Here is a 20,820-nt window from a genome sequence, read left to right on the forward strand (position 1 = left end):
ACACTTGCTGCAATTAAGCATTGAGAAGAATGCAGCCAGTGTCTTCGCTCCTTGCCACAAACTTTGTTCCCTAGCCATTGATTCCATCCCTGTCCCTGGGCACTGTCTCAGGCTGAACCAGACTGTTCAAAACATCAGCATTCTATTTCACTCTGAGCTGAACTTCCAACCATATATCAACCCCATCACAAAGATTGCCCATTTCCACCTGTATTCCAATGCCTGTTTTCACCCCCACCACCCAGACTAACTTGTTGAAATCCTCAACCATGGATTTTTTCCCACCAGACTTGACTATTCAATGCTCTTCTGGTCGGCTTCTCATCTTTCACCCTCCTTACATTTAAGCTCAAATGAAACTCTGCTGCTATTCATATGCTAACTCACATCAAATCCTGTTCACCCATCACCCCAGGGATCGCTGACCCACATTAGCTCCAAGTCCAGCAATGCTCCAATTTTAAAATTCTCATCCTTGTTTTTAAATCCCTTCATGGCCTCACCCCTCATTATCTCTGTAACCTCCTCCAACTCTACAATCCTTCGAGATCTCTGCACTCCTCCAATTCTGGCCTCTTATGCATCCCCGATTTAAATCGCTCCACCATTGACAGCTGTGCCACACCACCTCTCCACCTCCTTTAAAATGCTCCTTTGAACCTACCTCTTTGACCAAGCTTTTGGGCGACTGTTCTAATGTCGCCTTATTTGGCTCAGTATCAATTTTTGTTTGATAACATTCCTGTGAAGCACCTTGAGACGTTTTACATTAAAGGTGCTAAATAAATTCAATTTGTATTGGTGATGCATTCTGCTTTTATAGAATATTCATCCAGAGTGAAGACTCTGAGTCTTTCCATGATCCACCATTACAAATCCTCAGATATGCCAGTGACATGTTCTTTATACGGGGTATATGGATTGGCCACCATTAGCAATACTGACAAATAGGAGACTCATCTCCTCCAGACATGGAGATCACTGGATAGTCTGTCATTCTTGCAGGACAGGATGTTCCGATACAATTAACCTCTTCCTCCTTGGCTGCTGAAAGCATTTCAAGGTATAGGAAGGAACAATTAGTGGTGATGCTCATTGTGTTCCTCCGAAAGTCTTGTCTTGAATAGATATTGCTAGCACCTTAACCAATCCATTGCCTTGATGTGAGAACTTTGATTTTCAACAGGCTCCATCTCCTCACATCCACCCTGGACATTTTCCATAACTGTTTTACTATTGAGCTGAAGGCGATTTTATACCTGACATCAAAAACATAGTCTCTTGGAAAGCTTCTATAGCCTTGGAAATAATATCAAGCAGGTATCAGATATTCTTAATGAAGTCCTTCTGAAGAATGAAACCCACCTGCTGTGTTTGATGATCAGTGAGTCAATCTGTTGGATAAGTTTGGTAATCAGGCAGTTAGACACACACAATAGGCCCATCTTTAACTGATCAAAAATCAGCTTTAAAATGGGGTTGGTAGACTTAGCTCCCCACTAAGGCTAATGTGGTGTTTCCAGCTGTAGACCCTTTAAATATGCTAATTGGGAGTCTGATGATGTACAACTGGGATGAGACTTCAAAAGAGCAGTACTTCATTTGGGATATCCAGAGATTGTGAATGGCGCTATAGAAATTGACATGTCCATTTTCCGGAGCACGGGTTGGAGCATGCTCAGTGCACTTTCCATGAACAGGCGATGGAGTGTTCCCAGAATGTTGAGTTGTAAATTATCTTTTGCAAAACCAGGACTTTTACTTCCCTTCTATCCTGGGCCCGACTCACGAGATCACAACTCCCACCCCTCCAGCTCCAACAATAATTTAGGCCGGTTGTGTCGGGGGCAGCCATTTGACACCTGAAGCTGGATGGTTTTATTTAAATGGGGCTCGGGCCTCAAAAAGGCTCTGACCTCTTCACTGCAGGATGGGCGGGGCCAATGGCTGACTTGGTCTGCAGGTTAAAATCTGTCCCAGTGGCTGGAACTTTCAACTTTGTTGGTGCAGTGTGGGGTGGCGTATCACATTGGGGAAAGGGCCTGGATAGAACATTGCCTCATTGCTGAAAATACAACATGGATTGATTGCTTTGATTCATGTTCCACTCCAAAGACTTAAGCACATAATCCAGACTGACACTCCAGCACAGTACTGAGGGTGTGCTACATTGTCGGTGGTGCCGTCTCTAGATGAGACGATAAACCTCTCAGATGGATGTAAAAGATCCCATGACACTATTTCAAAGAAGAGCAGGGGAGTTCTCGCCAGTGTCAGAGTTATCATTTCAGGTCAATGACCTGTTGTCAGAACTGGAAGGTGTTAGAGGTGAGCAGTTTTTAGGCAAGAATGCTGTTTATCCCTGGCCCTGTAATTGCTTAAATGAGTTCACCTCTTAACTTCTTCTGCCTTTCAGATGAGATATAGGGTCGTGGGGGGGGGAGGGGGAGCAGTTCGAGGTGAGGTAGTGGTATAGGTTTCAGTATAGGACCATCTGGGGATGAGGTAGAGATGTAGGTGAGTGGTTTGGGTGGCAAGGTGATGAAGGAGAGGAAGAGGGTGTGGAGGGATGGGGAAATGAGGAGGGGTGCAGGAGAGCAGAGAGATGCTGTTAGAGGTTGACATGATGTTGGTGGATTTGACTGGCGGTGGGGGGGGAGGAGGCAGATGAGGATCAGCTGATTCAGCTGATGGCCAAAACAGGAAGCCAAGATTCACGTTGTAGTTCAGCCTCCACAGATGGTCAGGGAAGGGGATGGAGTCAATAGCAAGGGAACAAAGTTCATGGTGGGAACCAAAATTGAATGGTTCTTTTTGCTGTACATTGGGTGCCACCTCCAGCAAAGCCCCAAATGGCTACCTTGTTGGCAAAATTTATTGATCTCTCCAGGCCAACCAAGGTAACAAGACACTCAAACCTAGTAACAGTGCACCTTAGTTCGCACATTACTCAGTTGCTGTCCACCTCATCCTCAATGGATTGGAGACCATCTGGAACTGACCTGCTTCATGCAGGACCTACTACAACGCCCTTCACACCCCCTTCCTTCAGCTGCAAATGTTCCTTATGCACAGCTGAACGCCTAAGGAAGCAGTGGAAGAGTCACTGGACATTTCATTGCCACTCACATTATGGAAATGAGGCTGGTATGGGCCGGGGGAGGGCACGAGAGGCTGGTCTGGGCCAGGGGCGAAGAGCAGAGATAGGGTAATAAATAAAACACCTGTAAATATTCAAGAATAACTTTTAAAAGGGAATTGGGGAAATACAAATAAAGCAAAAATTTGCAGGGCTATGGTGGAAGAGGAGAGCAGTGAGAGTAATTGGATAACTCTACCAAAGTGCCAGCCCAGGCACAATGGCCATCTTCTGTACTGAAAGATTTGATGAGTCTTTGACCATTTGCATTGACCAGAACTCAGGAGGAATCAGGTCCTTTCACACACTGAAGACCTGTATCACAGACCTGCTCCTGTCTCCCGAGAGAGTCATATCCACCTCTCCAAACAGCTCCCCTCTCACCCTATCTTGGGATCCTTTCTGGCCCTCAGGTGAAGGTCACCAGCTGACATAGCACTGTGCCATACAGATAGAATCACTGACTAAAGGCCAGCTCATGTCTGCAAATGAAACCCGACCCGAGCCCGACAGAACTACATCCGACCCCGAGTCCGACCCGGCCCGTGTCCTTTCATTTTTTCCCGCGCCCGACCATCAGTTAACCTAGCTTCCATTTTTCACTCTGTTGCTTATCTGCACCAGCTTAAAAAAAACTGTAACAAAACCACCTTTCAAGTCCAAAAAGTACATTCACATTGGAGCCACTTACCGGAGATGGTGCTGGGAGTGTGTCCGACCCAACCCGAGCCCGAATGCCGGACCCGGAAGTGCGACCCGACTCGAACCCGAAACAAGTCATCGGGTCCCATCAGGTAGCCATGCTCTATCACTGGCCTCAGCCAGCATGGTGTTTTGTGTGCTCAGTATTACAGGTAGACATGGCCCCTGTAGAGTTATCAAATTTGGTTGGACATATTCCTGGAGATGGTGTCACCTGACCTCTGCCTGCAACCGCCCCGCCCCTGCCATTGGGCATCTGGCATGTCAACCCTCACGGTGCTCCGCCCTCCCATGGCCAATCAGAAAGTGAATAGACTCTTCACTACCCGACTGGATGATTCTTGACTGTCGAACTTTTCTCTCATATCCAATATTTTTATAGCTATCAAACAAAAGTGTTCAAATAATTTTTTTTTAAACTTTTTTTATTGCTGATATGATTTTCCTCCTGGGTCGCTCACAGCAATGTCCTGGAGATTGCAGGGTAATCCTAGACTGTTGACAAACCTAGGCCTCAGATGAACTCTGTGCATTCCTGAATGGGGAATAAAGCCACTGCTCGCACAGATTTGATGAAAACTAATTTTTTATTTGATTTGCTTCGGAGATCAGAGGCAGTGAGAGTTCTGTAGAAATTGTCCTCAACTATCACAGCATATTCTATAGAAATTTGCAATCCACAGTTCAAACTACATGAGTGGGACCCACAGTCACTGGCTCCTTCACAGACAGTTGATGGGCCCATGTTCACATGGTGTTTCACTGAGAACTGAGAGGATTTAAACCCCACACTAGTCTGTGAGACCAAAGTTAAAATAGGCCCGTTACTGAGAAATTCAGCAACAATTAAAATTCAGAAAGGATTAAAATTAATTTCAATGAAAAAGTGAGTTTATTTCTCAGACAACAAACAAACATTCCTTTCATTCCAGCCCCTTCCCCAGAGTTCAGCCTCGCCCAGGATCATGCGACTCCTCCCCAGTACCTCATTTCATCTAACAAAACCACACTCCAACCTAGTATCCCCCAAAATCTCACTGCACCCTCAAAATATCCCCCACGGTGAAGCCCCAAATACCCCCCACATACTGAACCCCAAAATACCCCACATACTGAACCCCCAAATACGCCCACACCGAACCCCCAAAATACCCCCACACCGAACCCCCAAAATACCCCCCACACCAAACCCCCAAAATACCCCCCCAAACTGAAACCCCAAAATAACCCCCACATTGAACCCCAAAATAACCCCCCCTCCCCCCACACACACTGAACCTCAATCAAAGGGAAGGGAGAAACTTAAAACAATCACTATAATTAGAGAAAAAGTACTGGGAAACTAATGGGACTAAAGACAGACAAGTCCCCCGGACCCGATGGCCTGCATCTGAGGGTCTTAAAAGGAGCGGCTGCAGAGATAGTGGATGCATTGGTTGTAATCTTCCAAAATTCCCCAGATTCTAGAAAGGTCCCAGCAGATTGGAAAACTACAAATGTAATGCCCCTCTTCAAGGAAGGAGGGAGAACTAAAGCAGGAACCTATAAGGCCAGTTAGCCTAACATTTGCAATTGGGAAAATGCTAGAATCCATTACTAAGGAAGTAGTAACAGGACATTTAGAAAATCATAATGCAATCAGGCAGAATCAACATGGATTTATGAAAGGGAAATCATTTATGACAAATTTATTAGAGTTCTTTGAGAATATAAGATGCAGGGTTGATCAAGGGGAACCATTAGATGTAGTGTATTTGGATTTCCAAAAATCATTTGATCAGGTGCCACATAAAAGATTACTACACAAGGTAAGAGCTCATGGTATAGGGGGTAATATATTAGTAATGATAGAGGATTGGCTAACAGGAAACAGTCAGGAAAAATGGGGCATTTTCAGGTTGGCAAACTAACTAGTGGAGTGCCACAGGGATCAGTGCTGGAGCCTCAACTATTTACAATCTATATTCATGACTTGGATGAAGGGACTGAGTGTGTTGTAGCCAAGTTTGCTGACGATACAAAGATGGATAGGAAAGCAAGTTGTGAGGAGAACACAAATTGGCTGCAAAAAGATATAGATAGGTTAAGTGAGTGGGCAGAAATTTGGCAGATGAAGTATAATGTGGGAAATTGTGAGTTTGTCCACTTTGCAGGGAAGAATAGGAAAGCAGAATGTTATTTAAATGGAGAGAGACTGCAGAACGCTGTGGTACAGAGGGATCTGGGTGTCCTGTACAGGAGTCACAAAAAGCATGCAGGTACAGCAAGTAATTAGGAAGGCAACTGGAATGTTGGCCTTTATTGCAAAGGGGATGGAGTATAAAAGTAGGGAACTCTTGCTACAACTGCACATGGCATTGGTGAGACCACACCTAGAGTACTGTGTACAGTTTTGGTCTCCTTACTTAAGAAGGGATATACTAGCATTGGAGGCAGTTCGGCAGAGGTTCACTAGGCTGATTCCTGGGATGAAGGGGTTGTCTTATGAGGAACGGTTGAGCAGATTGGGCCTATACTCAGTGGCATTTAGAAGACTGAGAGGTGATCTTATTGAAGCATAAAAGATTCTGAGGGGGCTTGACAGGATAGATGCTGAGAGGAGGTTTCCTCTCATGGGGGAATCCAAAACCAGGCAGCGCAATTTCAAAAATAAGGGGCTTCCCATTTAAGACAGAGATAAAGAGGAATTTCTTCTCTCAGAGGGTCGTTAATCTTTGGAATTCTTTAGGCGAGAGAGCAGTGGCGTCTGGGTCATTGAATATATTCAAGACAGAGTTAGACAGATTTTTAATCTACAAGGGAGTCAAGGGTTGGGGGGGGGGTGCGGGGCATAGGCAGGAAAGTACAGTTAAGTCCACAATCAAATGAGCCATGATCTCATGGAATGACAAAGCAGGCTCGAGGGGCCAAATCGCCTACTCCTGCTCCTGTTTCTTCTGTTCATATGGAATTCTAGCCCCCTACCTCCAGTATCAGACTCCGAGCCCCCTTCCCCCCAGGTATCAGACACCCAGCCCCCTCCTCACCCCTGTATTGAATGCTCCTACCAGACCCACATTCTGAGTGTTTGCCCCCACACATGTACAGGGCTCTTGGCTGCTCTTTGGAGAATAGGGCTCAATGAAATGGAGAGCTCCCAAACACCCTCCTCCCAATAACAGAAATCTATCTGCACAGCTCCCTCATGAGCTTCCACACACAGGAGTATTCCCGTGCATGCAGGAGCCTGTGATAACTGCTCACCTTAAACCACCAGCGCTGAAAGAATGTGAAATCAGTGCAGACGCAATATGCATCAAATGTTTCAGCAAAGCGTTGGTCAGTCAGGGAGATAGTCCATCAATTGATAACGCTCGGCTCCTGGAGGACTGGCTCATTATTCATTGCAGAGCAGTCCACTGCATTTAAAGTACAAACGGTTCCAACTTAAAAATTAGGCTGATGGAGATGTCAAGAGTTACTGGGGTAGTGTTTACATTCCTAGGTATAGGTCACCTGCAACAACCAAGTCACCCCGTCCTTCTCTGCCCAGCTGTTAGCATTCAGTTCAGTTTGGTAACTCCAGTGTGAGGAAGCAATGGCAAAACAAAGAAAGCAGTGCTTGTAACCGCCACAGGGAATGATAGAGAAAAGTAGTCTTGTGTATTCAAGCTTTGGCCTTGTGCAAGTCTCGGCCTACTGCAGGCTCTCCCAGCTTCAGCCTCTCCTGCTTTCTCAGAACACTGGAAGCCGCCTCATAGTGCAGTCGCTTGCCAACTGACTCCAACAGCGACTTGCCCCTGACGCCTGGTCCTTTGGGTGTCCCCACAGAGAGGAGCTATCATGGACCAGCAGACCTGATCACCAGGAAGTGATGTCATCAGACCAGAAGTGACGTGATTGGAGAGGCATGAGGTGGAAGTGCGCAGAAGAATGAGCTCATCACACGTTCAGCCACCACGGGCCAATCGTACAGCAGCGATGGCGGTAAGGCCAAGAGGCTGAGTTGTTCATTGGCATACAGAAGCATGGCACAATGGCAGCAACCATCACATCAGCAAAGAGACGAAGGCCTGTCCCAATGTGCAAACGCTAGGCCGCATTGACCAACTGCTGCTGGAGGAAGTGGTGGATCTGCTCAAAGCTGGGTCTGTCCTTGATGTCTCTACTCCAGCAGCTGACCATTAAATCAAAGATCTGTTTCGGACACACTGTTGGCTGTGACAGATAGATCTGCAGAGGAAGAGACAACAGAATTGTAAGAAATGCATAGTGGCCCAAGAAGTCCTTGCCTCCCTGCCTCACAGTATCTGACAGTGACCATCCACACTAAACGAGTATCAACCATGGCTATATCTGTGAGGAGTTGGGGAAGGAAGCTGCGCATATCGGGTGACCAGTGCAGTACTGAGGGAGTGCTGCACTGTCGGATGTTCTGTCTTTCAGATGAGGTGTTAAACTAAGGCCTCATCTGTCCCCTCGGGTGGATGTAAAAGATCCCATGGCACTATTCCAAGAAGGGTAGGGGAGTTCTCCCTGATGACCTGACCAATATTTATCCCTCAATCAATATCACTGAAACTGATTATCTGGTCATTATCGCATTGCTGTTTGTGGGATCTTGCTGTGTGCAAATTGGCTGCCACATTTCCTACATTGCAGCAGTGAACTGCATTTTGAAAGCACTTCATTGGCTGTAAAGCACTTTGGGACATCCTAAGGTTGTGAAATGCTCCAAAGACATGCAAGGATTTTTTCTTTTTTCAGATACAGGTAAGTGCAAAGGGGGCCAGTACCTGAGGCTGCTTCCCAGTTTTACTTACCTGCCGCCCTTGATTACGGAAGAATTCTCCTGTATTCTCAATGATCTGCTCGTCAGACTGCTGAGAGTAAGGCTGCTCCTTGCAGAAGGTGAACATCTCCCAAAGTGTTACTCCGAAAGCCCAGACATCGCTGGCTGTGGTGAATTTTCCCTGCAATGACACGCACTTGGCACAATGTCAGTCCTGTCAACATACAAGATACCACTCCCCCATCACAAACCCCTCCGTTCTCTTGCCCCCACACACATACACACACTCCTGGCTCTCGGTCTGACTGCGCCTCGAACTTAAAATTCTCATCCTTGTTTTCAAATCTCTGTGCCCCTCCAATTTTGGCCTCTTGTCTATTGCCCACTCTCTTCTGCCCCACCATTGGTGGCTGTGCCTTCAGCTGCCTGGGTCCTAAACTCTGCAATTCCCTTGCTAAACCTCCTTTCCTCTCTACCTCTCTTTCCTTAAAAGCTTCCACTTTGACCAAGGTTTTTGTCACCTATAATAATATCCCTGCTGTTAGCTTAATGTCAATTTGTGTCTGATTACACTCCTGTGAAGCACTTGGGGACATTTTTCTTTGTTAAGGGCACCACTTAACTGCAAGTCATTGTTGTCAATTCAGGATGGAGAGTGGGTACAGCTGATTACAGTGCTGGCACTCACCAGCAGAATGCTCTCCCAGGCCATCCAGCGGATGGGCAACACGGCACGGCCCTGGATCCGGTAGTAGTCGCCACTGTACAGGTTGCGGCTCATGCCGAAGTCTGCTATCTTGATGGTGCAGCGGTTCCCCACCAGGCAGTTACGCGTTGCCAGGTCCCGGTGCACGACGTTGAGCGAGGAGAGGTACTTCATGCCTGAGGCCACCTGGGTCATCATGTGCAGGAGGCAGCGGTAGCTGAGGGAGGGAAGAGTAAACAATGAACAGACTGACAGGGCACAGAGCCAGCCAAGAACCACAGAGCTGCCAGGGCTGCCTCACTGTTGGGTTTATATAGGATATTGTCATATATCCCACTGTCCTTACACAGGGTATTATAGGTAAAAGGTTAATATTATCTTATAAGCTTGAGCACTAGGAAAAACAGAAAATGCCTGGTTAATAATTTTTCTTATAACTCACACACAAGTGATTCTTCATCAGTTGATTGCAAAATGTCTTGACTGCTCACACTAGTCTCAGAAGGAGTAGAGGGAAATTGCCAGGAGCTTCAGCCTGTTGTAGTTTTATAGGTTTAAATGTGGGTACAATATGACATTACTGCTTCCCTGTGTCGATGCTCAATGCAGCTGCTATTAGCTGTTACCATTTGTTGTGCTTTAATCCCTCATCTCATCTCTTCCAATCTTCAGCAGAAATGAAAGGTATTCCCTGGAATCCATTCAGCAGTCAACATACTCCCCCACCACTTGCTTGGATAGAAGCCTGGCTAGTACATCTGCATGTTTTTCTGCAGTGTGTTTTAACTCTATAATAGCATTGCACAATACATTATATAATATGCATTAAATAATTCTGTACGTTTCTGCTAAATAAATCATATGCGGCTATCCTTACAGTCCCTGTAGCATCAGCATTCAATGCAAGGGCCAAGTAGCAGGCTTCCTGGTCTCACACCCACTGGATAGCTCTCTAGCCTCCAAGTCAGAAAGTCATGGGCTCAGGTCCCACTTCAGATCTTTGAGCACACGATCCAGGATGATACTTCAGTGCAGTACTGAAGGAGTGCTGCATCATGGTTCAGATTTTTTAATTATTTTTTATTTAATTATCAATTATTTACTATCTATATTAATGACTTGGAGGGGGAAAGAGTGTAATATATCCAAATTTGCTGATGATACATAAATAGGTGGGAGGGCATGTTGTGATGACGACATAAGGAATCTGCAAGTGGATATAGATAGGTTGAGCGAGTGGGCAAAAACTTGGCAGATGGAGTTTAATGTAGGAACGTGCGAGGTCATGCACTTTGGTAGGAAGAATCAAAAGGCAGACTATTATTTAAATAGAGAGACTCCAAAGAAGTGCAGCACAGAGGGACCCGAGTGTTCTTGTGCATGAAACACAAAAAGTTAGCATGCAGCTGCAGCAAGTAATTAAGAAGGCAAATGGAATTTTGGCATTTATTGCTAGGAGGTTGGAGTTTAAAAATAGGGAAGTCTTGTTACAACTGTACAGGGTGTTGGTGAGGCCACATCTGGAGTACTGTGTACAGTTTTGGTCCCCGTATTTAACAGGCAGTTCAAAAGAGATTCACTAGGCTGATTCCTGAGACGAAGGGGTTCACTTATCAAGAACAGCTAAACAGGTTAGGCTTTTATTCATTAGAGTTTAGAAGAATGAGGGGTGATCTTATTGAAACGTCCAGGATTCTGGGGGGGCTTGACAGGGTAGGTGTTGAGAAGATGTTTCCACTAGTGGGGGAATCTCGAAATAGGGGACATAGTTACAGAATAAGGGGACTCATTTAAAACTGAGATGCGATGGAATTTCTTCTCTCAGAGGGTAGTGAGTGTCTGGAATTCTCTACCCCAGAGAGTTGAGAGGCTAGATCAGTGAAAGTATTTAAAGAGGAGGTAGACAGATTTTTGAAATATCGGACAGTTGAGGGCTATGAGGAGCTGGCACGAAAGAGGAGTTGAGATCTGGGGCAGATCAGCCATGATCTTACTGAATGGCAGGATAGGCTTGAGGGGCCGAATGGCCTACTCCTGCTCCTATTTCTTATGTTTTTAGATGAGACATTAAATCGAGGCCCTATCTGCCCTCTCGGGTGGATAGAAAAGATTCCACGGCACTATTTTGAAGAGGAGTAGGGAAGTCCTAGCCAATATTTAACCATTAACCAATGTCACTAGAAGACAGATTAATTGGGCATTGCTCACACTCTTGTGATTTTGCTCTGTGCAAATTGGTTCTCATGTTTCCTACATTGCGACACTTAAAAAATATTTAATTGGCTGTGAAATGCTTTGCAAAATCCTGAGGATGTGAAAGGTGCTACAGAGATGCACCACCCATTACCTCAGGACTGTGCCTCTCCCTGGTTGCTGCCTCCTACCTGACGCTAGGGATGTTGTTTGCCAGGGTGAAGTGGTTCTCCAGCTCCCGCTGGAACAGGAACTGGTTGAGGTCCCCGTTCTCCATGTACTCAGTGACCATGCAGAGCGGGTCATCACGGATACAGACTCCCAGAAGCCGGATAATATTTGGATCCTTCAGCCGTGACATAATCTTCACCTCTTTGAGGAAGTTATTCCTGGAAAGGAAGCACAGGGGGTTATAACTGAGAGCACTCGTATCCATGCTTCCGATACAGCAGGACACAATCCACCATGCTGTCCCCTGCCAGCACCGTGTCTGTTTCCTTGGTCATTCCAGCTGCAAGCTGTGCAGGGACGGCTGCTTGAGACAAATGTCCTGACCGCATGTCACTGTAGTAAGCCATTCGCAGCATGTCATGGGTGCTTGCAATCCTGACAGTTACGGTTTCTGGAGTCTCGGGGAAATTCCAGAGCACGGGTTTCTCCATCTGGAACGAATCCTCAGGTCCCAAGCCCCAGTCGTTTCAATCTGCACCTCAGCCCCAGCCTCCCCACCAGACAGGGATCAGCTGGCTGTCCCTCCCTTCCCCACCCCTCCACCCACCATCCTCCGATTTCTGAGCCAATTCCGACACAAGGCAGGCTGAGGAGTGGGCAGCGGGTACCTGGCGTTCGTTGTGGCATCCGACCTCAGCATCTTCACAGCCACTAAAACCGGCCTGTGTCCAGTGTTGAAGAGAAGCTCAGGTTGCAGGAACTTGTGTGGACTCACTGCCTCACAAAGGTGAACCTGGAGATGGAGCACAGGCTTCGTTACTCAGTGTCACAACTCCTGACTGTCACACCCTCCCCTCCCCCACGGACTCTCACACCCTCCCCCCAACTGTCACACCCTCCCCACCCCCCACCCAACTCTCGCACCCCCGCCCCCCCCCACCCCCAGCCGACTGTCACATCCTCCGCTCCCCCCAACTGTCACACCCACCCTCCGACTGTCACACCCTCCCCCCTGAATGTCCGACCCTCCCCTCCCTCACGGACTCTCACACCCTCCCCCCAACTGTCAAATCCTCCGATCCCCTCCCGACTGCCACGCCCTCTGCTTTGCCCCCGACTGTCACACCCTCCCCTCCTGTCGCACCCTCCTCTCCCCCCCAACTGTCACACCCTCCCCTCCAATTGTCTCACTCTCCCCTCCCCCACGGACTCTCAAACCCTCTCCTCCCCCCAACTGTCAAAACATCCGCTCCCACGCCCCGACTGTCACACCCTCTCTCCTGAATGTCCCACCCTCCCCTCCCCACCCCCATCTGTCACACCCTCCCCCCGACTGTCACACACCCTCCACCCCCCATCTGCCACACCCACCTCACCCCCCGACTGTCACACCCTCCCCAGCCCACCCGACTGTCACTCCTTCCTCTCCCCCCGCGACTGTCACAACCTCCCTTCCCCCACCAACTGTCACAGCCTCCCCACTTACCACAGTCCCGCCCTCCCCTCCCCCGGTGACCGTCACGCCCTCCCCTCCCCCCCCGACTGTCACACCCTCCCCTCCCACACCGAATGTCACATCCTCCTCTCCCCTCCCCCGCATCTGTCACACCCTCCCCTACCCCCCGACGAACCCTCACACCCTCACACCCCGTGACTAACACTCACTCGCCCCCCCCCAGACTAACGCTCACACCCTCACTCACCCCAACTAACCCTCACATCCTCCCCAACTTACCCTCACTCCCCACCAACTGACCCTCACTGCCCCCCGACTGACCCCTGTCCCAGTAACCCTCATACACTCACTCCCAGTAACTTAGATGCTCCACTCTGCCTAAAGGCAGAGTCTCATAATGGCTTCTCAGTGCCAGGAACTCATTGTGGGCAGGTGACACATTGTGGGCAGAAGCCAGGTCTATGGGCTGTGTTAAAAAAGCCACTCACCTCCCCGAACTGCCCCTCCCCCAGCTTCTCCTTGAAGCGCAACTGATGTTGGGAGATCTCCTCCACGGCCAGCTCCATCTTGATGAGGGAGTCCACAGTCAGGGCAGGAACTGCATACGTGCTGTTCCCAGTCACACCCTGCAGGCTGACTATATCAGCCTCTGCATAATGTGGAACATTGCTCTGGAAACCCTGGTGCGGAGTGGCTTTCGTTAGATCAGGTTCTGCGTAGTCCCCGCTGCATACTGGGAAGAGGACACGGGACAGTTAGCATTCCAGAGGGATGGCCTTCCATGAAACATGCTGAGTTACAAGTTTCCCACCTTCCTCCTCCATCATTCACAGCTCGCTCACAAATGCCCTCCCTCCAGTTAACCATAGCCAACCCTCCCCTTCTCCAAGCTGTTATTGAGCCTCAATGGGAGAGTTAGGGTGTGGGGGACGGGTTGTGATACACTGAATCGACTCTGCTTCTCTCTCCACAGATGCTGTCAGACCTGCTGAGTATTTCCAGCATTTTTTTGTTTTTATTTCAGATTTCCAGCATCTGCAGTATTTTGCTTTTATTTTCTTATTTCTGACCTTGGGCTAATTGTACTGGGCACCTACAAGGAGATTAACCCATTCCAGAAATCCTGGATCAGCAAGTGAGAACCAATTCAGCTGCTGAATTGGTCCATGCAAGGCTCAGTTACAGTTACAATGTTACATTTTGGTGTTTACACATGCCCTGATCTCTTTATTTCCGATAGTGTGCCCTCAGGATATTGAACAAGAAAGCCTTTAAACGGCTGATACTATTCTGAGCCTCCGCGGCGCCCTCCTCATCCCTGAGAATCGGTAAAGTGTCAAGATTTTCGCCAAGCCTTAGCTGACATTCTGCTATAGAGTTCTCTGAACATTTCTCTCTAAATTCCTCCCAAACTCCAACAAAGTCTATCTCTCCCTGTTTCCTTGCTGCGTTGAAATCACAATTCACTCTATCATTTCCTATTCTTAGTCTCTTCCAGGACCTCAAACCCATGAAGCATCTCTCTTCACTTAGCTTTCCTTCCCTCCTGCAAACTAAAGCAGAAACAAAGAAATAGAAAGAGAGGAATTGCATTTCGATGGCACCTTTCACAGTCGTTGTAGGAAAAGGGATATCTAATTTGCACACTGCACGAATCCACAAACAGCAATGAGATAATGACCAGTTAATCTATTTTTAATGATGTTGGTTGAAGAGCAAATATTGGTTCCCTTGCTCCTCTTCTTTATTTCTAGAAACAGCTTGGATTTTGTGTCTGGAGTGGAACTTCTGACTGAGAGGTGAGAGTGTTACCAGTGAGCCAAAGCTGACTGTAATTAAGGCTCCACTTTTTGATTTCCATGATCTTCTCTGGCACCCAGCACATGCTGGGTACTGCCATTTATCCAGGGGCTTTGATCCAGTACAAATACACTTCCTGCATCTGTTCACAAGACCTGATTTTCCATCTACCATTCCACAGGCTTGGGTCACTCACCTATCCTCACAATCTGGAACAGACCTGTTTGAGGGGCACTCTTGAGATTGAGAGCTTGTGTTGGTGGAGGAGAGTGGGGGGGTTTGCTGGTATGAGATAGTTCTACACTTCTGACTTCCACCTATCACTATTTTTCCCTACTCCATTTAGTTGAGCAATATACGATCCGAGCTTTACCTTTAATCTTCACCCGATAATTCAAATGCTCTCCTGCCTGGTGTCTCAGCTTCCACCCTCCATAACACCTCCCTCTCTCTCTCTCTCCCCCCCTCCTTCCATGTAGGATCCTCATTGTCCGGGGGTTGTTAATCATGACTCATGCCATGACATTACTATGGGCAAGGCAAGGAGGCAGGCCCCAAGAATAACTCAGCCTATACGGGGATTAAACCCATGCTGTTAGCATTATACTGCACCACACTCTAGCCATCGAGCCAACTGAGCTAACAGAGCCCTTCTGTAACACTGCAACTCATCCAAATCACTACTACCTGTATCCTAACTTAGACCAAGACCTGTTCACCCATCACTCCCGTGTTTACTGATCGACACTGACTCCCAACCCAGCAATGCCTTGATTTTAAAATTCTCTTCCTATTCATTCATGGGATGTGGGCGTCGCTGGCTAGGCCAGCATTTATTGCCCATCCCTAATTGTCCTTGAGAAGGTGGTGATGAGCTGCCTTCTTGAACCGCTGCAGTCCATGTGGGGTAGGTACACCCACAGTGCTGTTAGGAAGGGAGTTCCAGGATTTTGACCCAGCAACAGTGAAGGAACGGCGATATAGTTCCAAGTTAGGATGGTGTGTGACTCGGAGGGGAACTTTCAGGTGGTGGTGTTCCCATGCATTTGCTGCACTTGTCCTCCTAGTTGGTAGAGGTCGCGGTTTGGAAGGTGCTGTCTAAGGAGCCTGGGTGCGTTGCTGCAGCGCATCTTGTAGATGGTACACATTGCTGCCATTGTGCGTTGGTGGTGGAGGGAGTGAATGTTTGTAGATGGGGTGCTAATCAAGCGGGCTGCTTTGTCCCTCCATGAGCTTGTCTCTCTATCTCCATAACTTCCTCCAGCACCACAACCAAAGAACAAAGAACAGTACAGCACAGGAACAGGCCATTCGGCCCTCCAAGCCTGTGCCAATCATGATGCCTGTCTAAACTAAAACCTTCTGCACTTCCGGGGACCGTATCCCTCTATTCCCATCCTATTCATGTATTTGTCAAGATGCCTCTTAAACGTCGCTATCGTACCTGCTTCCACCACCTCCCCCGGCAGCAAATTCCAGGCACTCACCACCCACTGTGTAAAAAAAAAATTGCCTCGCACATCCCCTCTAAACTTTGCCCCTTGCACCTTAAACCTATGTCCCCTAGTAACTGACTCTTCCACCCTGGGAAAAAGCTTCTGACTATCCACTCTGTCCATGCCGCTCATAACTTTGTAAACCTCTATCATGTCGCCCCTCCACCTCTGCCGTTCCAGTGAAAACAATCCAAGTTTATCCAACCTCTCCTCATAGTTAATGTTAGTTAATAACATCCTGGTAAACCTCTTCAGTGATCTGTGGACCTGTATGCCCAGATCTCTCTGCCTGTCAATACTCCTAAGGGTTCTGCCATTTACTGTATACTTCCCACCTGTATTAGACCTTCCAAAATACATTACCTCACATTTGTCCGGATTAAACTCCATCTGCCATTTCTCCGCCCAAGTCTCCAACCGATCTATATCCTGCTGTATCCTCTGACAATCCTCATCACTATCCGCAACTCCACCAACCTTTGTGTCATCCGCAAATTTGCTAATCAGACCAGCTACATTTTCCTCCAAATCATTTATATATACTACAAACAGCAAAGGTCCCAGCACTGATCCCTGCGGAACACCACTAGTCACATCCCTCCATTCAGAAAAGCACCCATCCACTGCTACCCTCTGTCTTCTATGACCGAGCCCTTTTCTGTATCCATCTTGCCAGCTCACCTCTGATCCCGTGTGACTTCACCTTTTGTACCAGTCTGCCATGAGGGACATTGTCAAAGGCTTTACTGAAGTCCATGTAGACAACATCCAGTGCCCTTCCTTCATCAATCATCTTCGTCACTTCCTCAAAAAACTCGATCAAGTTAGTGGGACACGACCTCCCCTTCACAAAACCATGCTGCCTCTCGCTAATAAGTCCATTTGTTTCCAAATGGGAGTAAATCCTGAGCTGAAGAATCCTCTCCAATAATTTCCCTACCGCTGACGTAAGGCTCACCGGCCTGTAATTTCCTGGATTATCCTTGTTACTCTTCTTAAACAAAGGAACAACATTGGCTATTCTCCAGTCCTCTGGGTCCTCACCTGTAGCCAATGAGGATACAAAGATTTCTGTCAAGGCCCCAGCAATTTCTTCCCTTGCTTCCCTCAGTATTCTGGGGTAGAGCCCATCAGGTGCTGGGGACTTATCTACCTTAATGGTTTTCAAGACGCCTAACACCTCCTCCTTTGAGATCTTTGCGTTTCTCCAATTCTTATTGCCTGTCTATCCCAATTTCCTTCATTCCACCATTGACGGCTGCACCTTCAGCTGCCCTAAGCAATGGAATTCCATCCCTAAATCTCTCAGCCTCTCGCTCCTCCTTTAAAACACTCCTTAAAACCTACCTCAACGACCAAGCTTTTGGTCACTTGCCCTAATAAACTAATGTTACACCGTGTCAAAGTCTATCTGATTACTTTCGAGAAAGATAAATACCCATGTTTAGACATTGTGAGTTTAAAGAATGTGAAGAATGTAGTGAGCTACGTCACCTATCATGTCATCATTCCCTCAAGAATATGCATCCTTCACACACACTGTGCAGTTTTCAAGGTTGAACTTCAGATTATACAATTAAAAGGGGGAATTAAGAACCACATTAAAGGAGACACTGAGGGTCGAACTGGAAATGGGTTTAAAAGAATACATAAATCTTAGCCCAGGCCACAGAATGCTGCAAATTCTTGGGATGTGAGCATTGTTGGCAAGGCCACCATTTATTATCCATCCCTAATTGCCCTGGAGAAGATGGGAGTGAGCCAACTTCCTGATCCACTGCAGTCCATGTGGTGTAGGTACACCCACACAGTGCTGTTAGGGAGGGAGTTCCAGGATTTTGACCAGCAATGATGAAACAGAAGTTGAGCCCTTACCCTGGAGGGGAAACAATGTGCAGCCCTCTTCATTACAGACTAAACTTCAAACACATTCCCTAGACAGGAAGGACACAATTCCTCCTGAGCTCAACAGATCAGCTCAAGGACCTGCGCCATCCCATTTACCCAACTCCCCACCTCTAACAGCCCGCAACAACTACAGCACTAACCCGAGTCCTCTGCACTCTGAGAAAGTTCTGGAAGCTTGCGCAGCAGCCTGGCAGGTTCCTGATATTCTAGGTCGAATGGAAAGATGCGCTCGTAAGTGGGGTTGGTCTGGAATATCTGGTTGCTAATGACGATGGTGTCGTTGCAGAGGGACGGGCGCACAGTGGCATCCTCCTCCAGGATTCTCCGTGGAGCCTTGGCAAATAAGCAGAGAGATTAGAGCACGAACCATAATAACACCCCCCCCCCCCCCCACCCATCCTCAACAGATTACAGAGCTGGGTTCAGAAACCTCCACAGTTTTGGGGCACAGAGGCTCAGTGTATCTCCTCACCCACTGTGATGGGGCTGCGAGCTGGGACTACAACGGTCCATTTAGCAGCAGGCACGACGCAGGGAGAGAAGGGCATCAGGAAGTAGTACAGTGAGGGGATGGGGGTGGGGGAGGGAGGGGGTTGGGGGCACAGGCAGGGGGATGGGGGGTTGTTGTTAAAGGGACACACACCTTCTGGAGGATCCTCTTCCAGTGCTGCCTCCACAGGATGACGATGATGAGGAGAAGGAGGAGGAGGATGATGGTCACCAAACAGCCAATCAGGATGGAAGTGTTGCTGTCCTCGGCCTTGTTCATGGGTCTGATGATGGTGGGAGAAGGGGTGCTGCCTGGAGGGACAGAAAGAGAGAGAGATGGGTAGAGCAGTGAACAGAGTGAGTGACACAGAACAATAACCATCCCCAGTACTGCCGAGAGAGAGAGAGGCAGAAACAGTCCTGCACACACATCCACTCAAGTGCAGTCAGCGAGCAGAGAGAGCAGACAGTGAGGGGGGTGGCAGGGGGAGAAAATCAGACTTTGAGCAGGGGAGGGGGGGGGGGGGGGGGGTGCACAGAGAGCAGACGATATGTGGGGGAGGGGCAGAGAGAGCAGACAACGTGCAGGGGAGGGGCAGAGAGAGCAGATAGTGAGCGGGGGAGGGTCAGAAAGGGCAGATGATGTGCGGGGGAGGGGCAGAGAGAGCAGACAGTGAGCGGGGGGAGGGTCAGAGAGGGCAGATGATGTGCGGGGGAGGGGCAGAGAGAGCAGACAGTGAGCGGGGGAGGGACAGAAAGAACAGACAGACAGCAATGACTGAATGTTGCAAACTTCAGAAGCTCTTTACCAAGGATCAGAGTAATGAGGCTGGTGGCAGTGTTGGTCAGTGTGGTGCTGGTGGTGCCTGTCAGGGTCAGTGTTGGTGCAGGGCTGGGCCCCAAGCCCAGGCCCAGGCCTGCATTCAGCCTCGGAGTACTGGGATCGGCTGGGATTTGGGAACTGTCCTCGCTCCAGGAAGGCTGAGGATATTCCATCAAAGGATTCGTTCCCACAAAGTCTGTCAAAGGGTGAAAGATCAAATTAAAACTCCAACATTGCACAGCTTCGAGCAAAATAATCATGAAGTCAGGGCTGGGGAGACCTAACCTCCACAGAATCACATCGCTACCCCTGGCGTCCCAGCACCTACCCCCAACACCTCCCCCCACCTTCGGCACCTTCCCACAACCCCGCTGCCTGGCACCCTCCCCGGCAACCCGGCACTGCCACACCCCGGTCCCCAGGCCCCTCCCCACTGGTCCCCGAGACTCCCTTCCTCCCTCCCAGATTAAAATTGCAGATCAAGTTCCAATGACATCACTGGGCCCAGATCTGCTTATTTAAAGGCACCCTGTCATGTTCCTATGAGAGTGGGAGCAGAGATAAATGATGAGCCACATATTAACTGCCCACACAACTTACACTCGGGCCCCTGATTGGGTGGTTTCAGGTCCTTACCTGCAACTGTTGACTGGAAAGAAATCTCACTGAACAACATCCAGCGATCTGCAAAGTAGAAGCGGCAACGAATGGCCTTACCCAGCCGCTGTCCCAGGGGCACAATGACAAACCGCGCACTCGGGTTCTTGTCGTCCATCACTGTCGTCACGCCCACTGACTCCCGCTCCCAATTTGCCACCAGCTGCTGCTTGAAGAAACACTCGACTTGTTGGAAAATCTTCACTGACCTAGTGTACAGATTATTACAGTGTACCTGTGGGAGAGATGGAGGCAGTCAGGAGCATAGGGAGAGAGAGGAGTAGGGGAGAGAGAGGAGTAGGGGAGGGGGGGGGAGAAGAGGGAGAAGGAGTGGGGGGGGGAGGGAGAAGGAGTGGGGGGGGGAGGGAGAAGGAGTGGGGGGGGGAGGAGAAGGAGTGGGGGGGGGAGGGAGAAGGAGTGGGGGGGGAGGGAGAAGGAGGAGGTGGGGGGGGAGGGAGAAGGAGTGGGGGGGGGGGAGGGAGAAGGAGTGGGGGGGGGAGGGAGAAGGA

The 20,820-nt window shown here is 48.7% G+C and overlaps 1 protein-coding gene across 5 annotated transcripts in view; it reads right to left on the reverse strand.

Annotated features, from left to right (window-relative positions):
- Positions 1–5,103: 5,103 nt before the first annotated feature.
- Positions 5,104–20,820, reverse strand: part of LOC137347801 (discoidin domain-containing receptor 2-like) — a 119,236-nt gene continuing 103,519 nt past the window's right edge. For 4 of the 5 annotated variants that reach the window (XM_068012781.1, XM_068012782.1, XM_068012785.1 and 1 more), the window contains exons 8-17: positions 20,291–20,546; positions 19,641–19,850; positions 18,986–19,143; positions 18,483–18,675; positions 13,627–13,871; positions 12,351–12,475; positions 11,703–11,900; positions 9,301–9,535; positions 8,644–8,793; positions 5,104–8,053 (exon numbers count right to left, since the gene is read on the reverse strand). In XM_068012781.1, coding sequence (XP_067868882.1) covers positions 7,913–8,053; positions 8,644–8,793; positions 9,301–9,535; positions 11,703–11,900; positions 12,351–12,475; positions 13,627–13,871; positions 18,483–18,675; positions 18,986–19,143; positions 19,641–19,850; positions 20,291–20,546 — 1,911 coding nt within the window. In that variant the 3' untranslated portion in view covers positions 5,104–7,912. The remainder of the gene's footprint in view (positions 8,054–8,643; positions 8,794–9,300; positions 9,536–11,702; positions 11,901–12,350; positions 12,476–13,626; positions 13,872–18,482; positions 18,676–18,985; positions 19,144–19,640; positions 19,851–20,290; positions 20,547–20,820) is intronic. The other variant, XM_068012786.1, reaches the window with a different exon arrangement.

The sequence above is a fragment of the Heterodontus francisci genome, chromosome 32, assembly GCF_036365525.1.
Source record: "Heterodontus francisci isolate sHetFra1 chromosome 32, sHetFra1.hap1, whole genome shotgun sequence".
Taxonomy (NCBI): Eukaryota; Metazoa; Chordata; class Chondrichthyes; order Heterodontiformes; family Heterodontidae; genus Heterodontus; species Heterodontus francisci.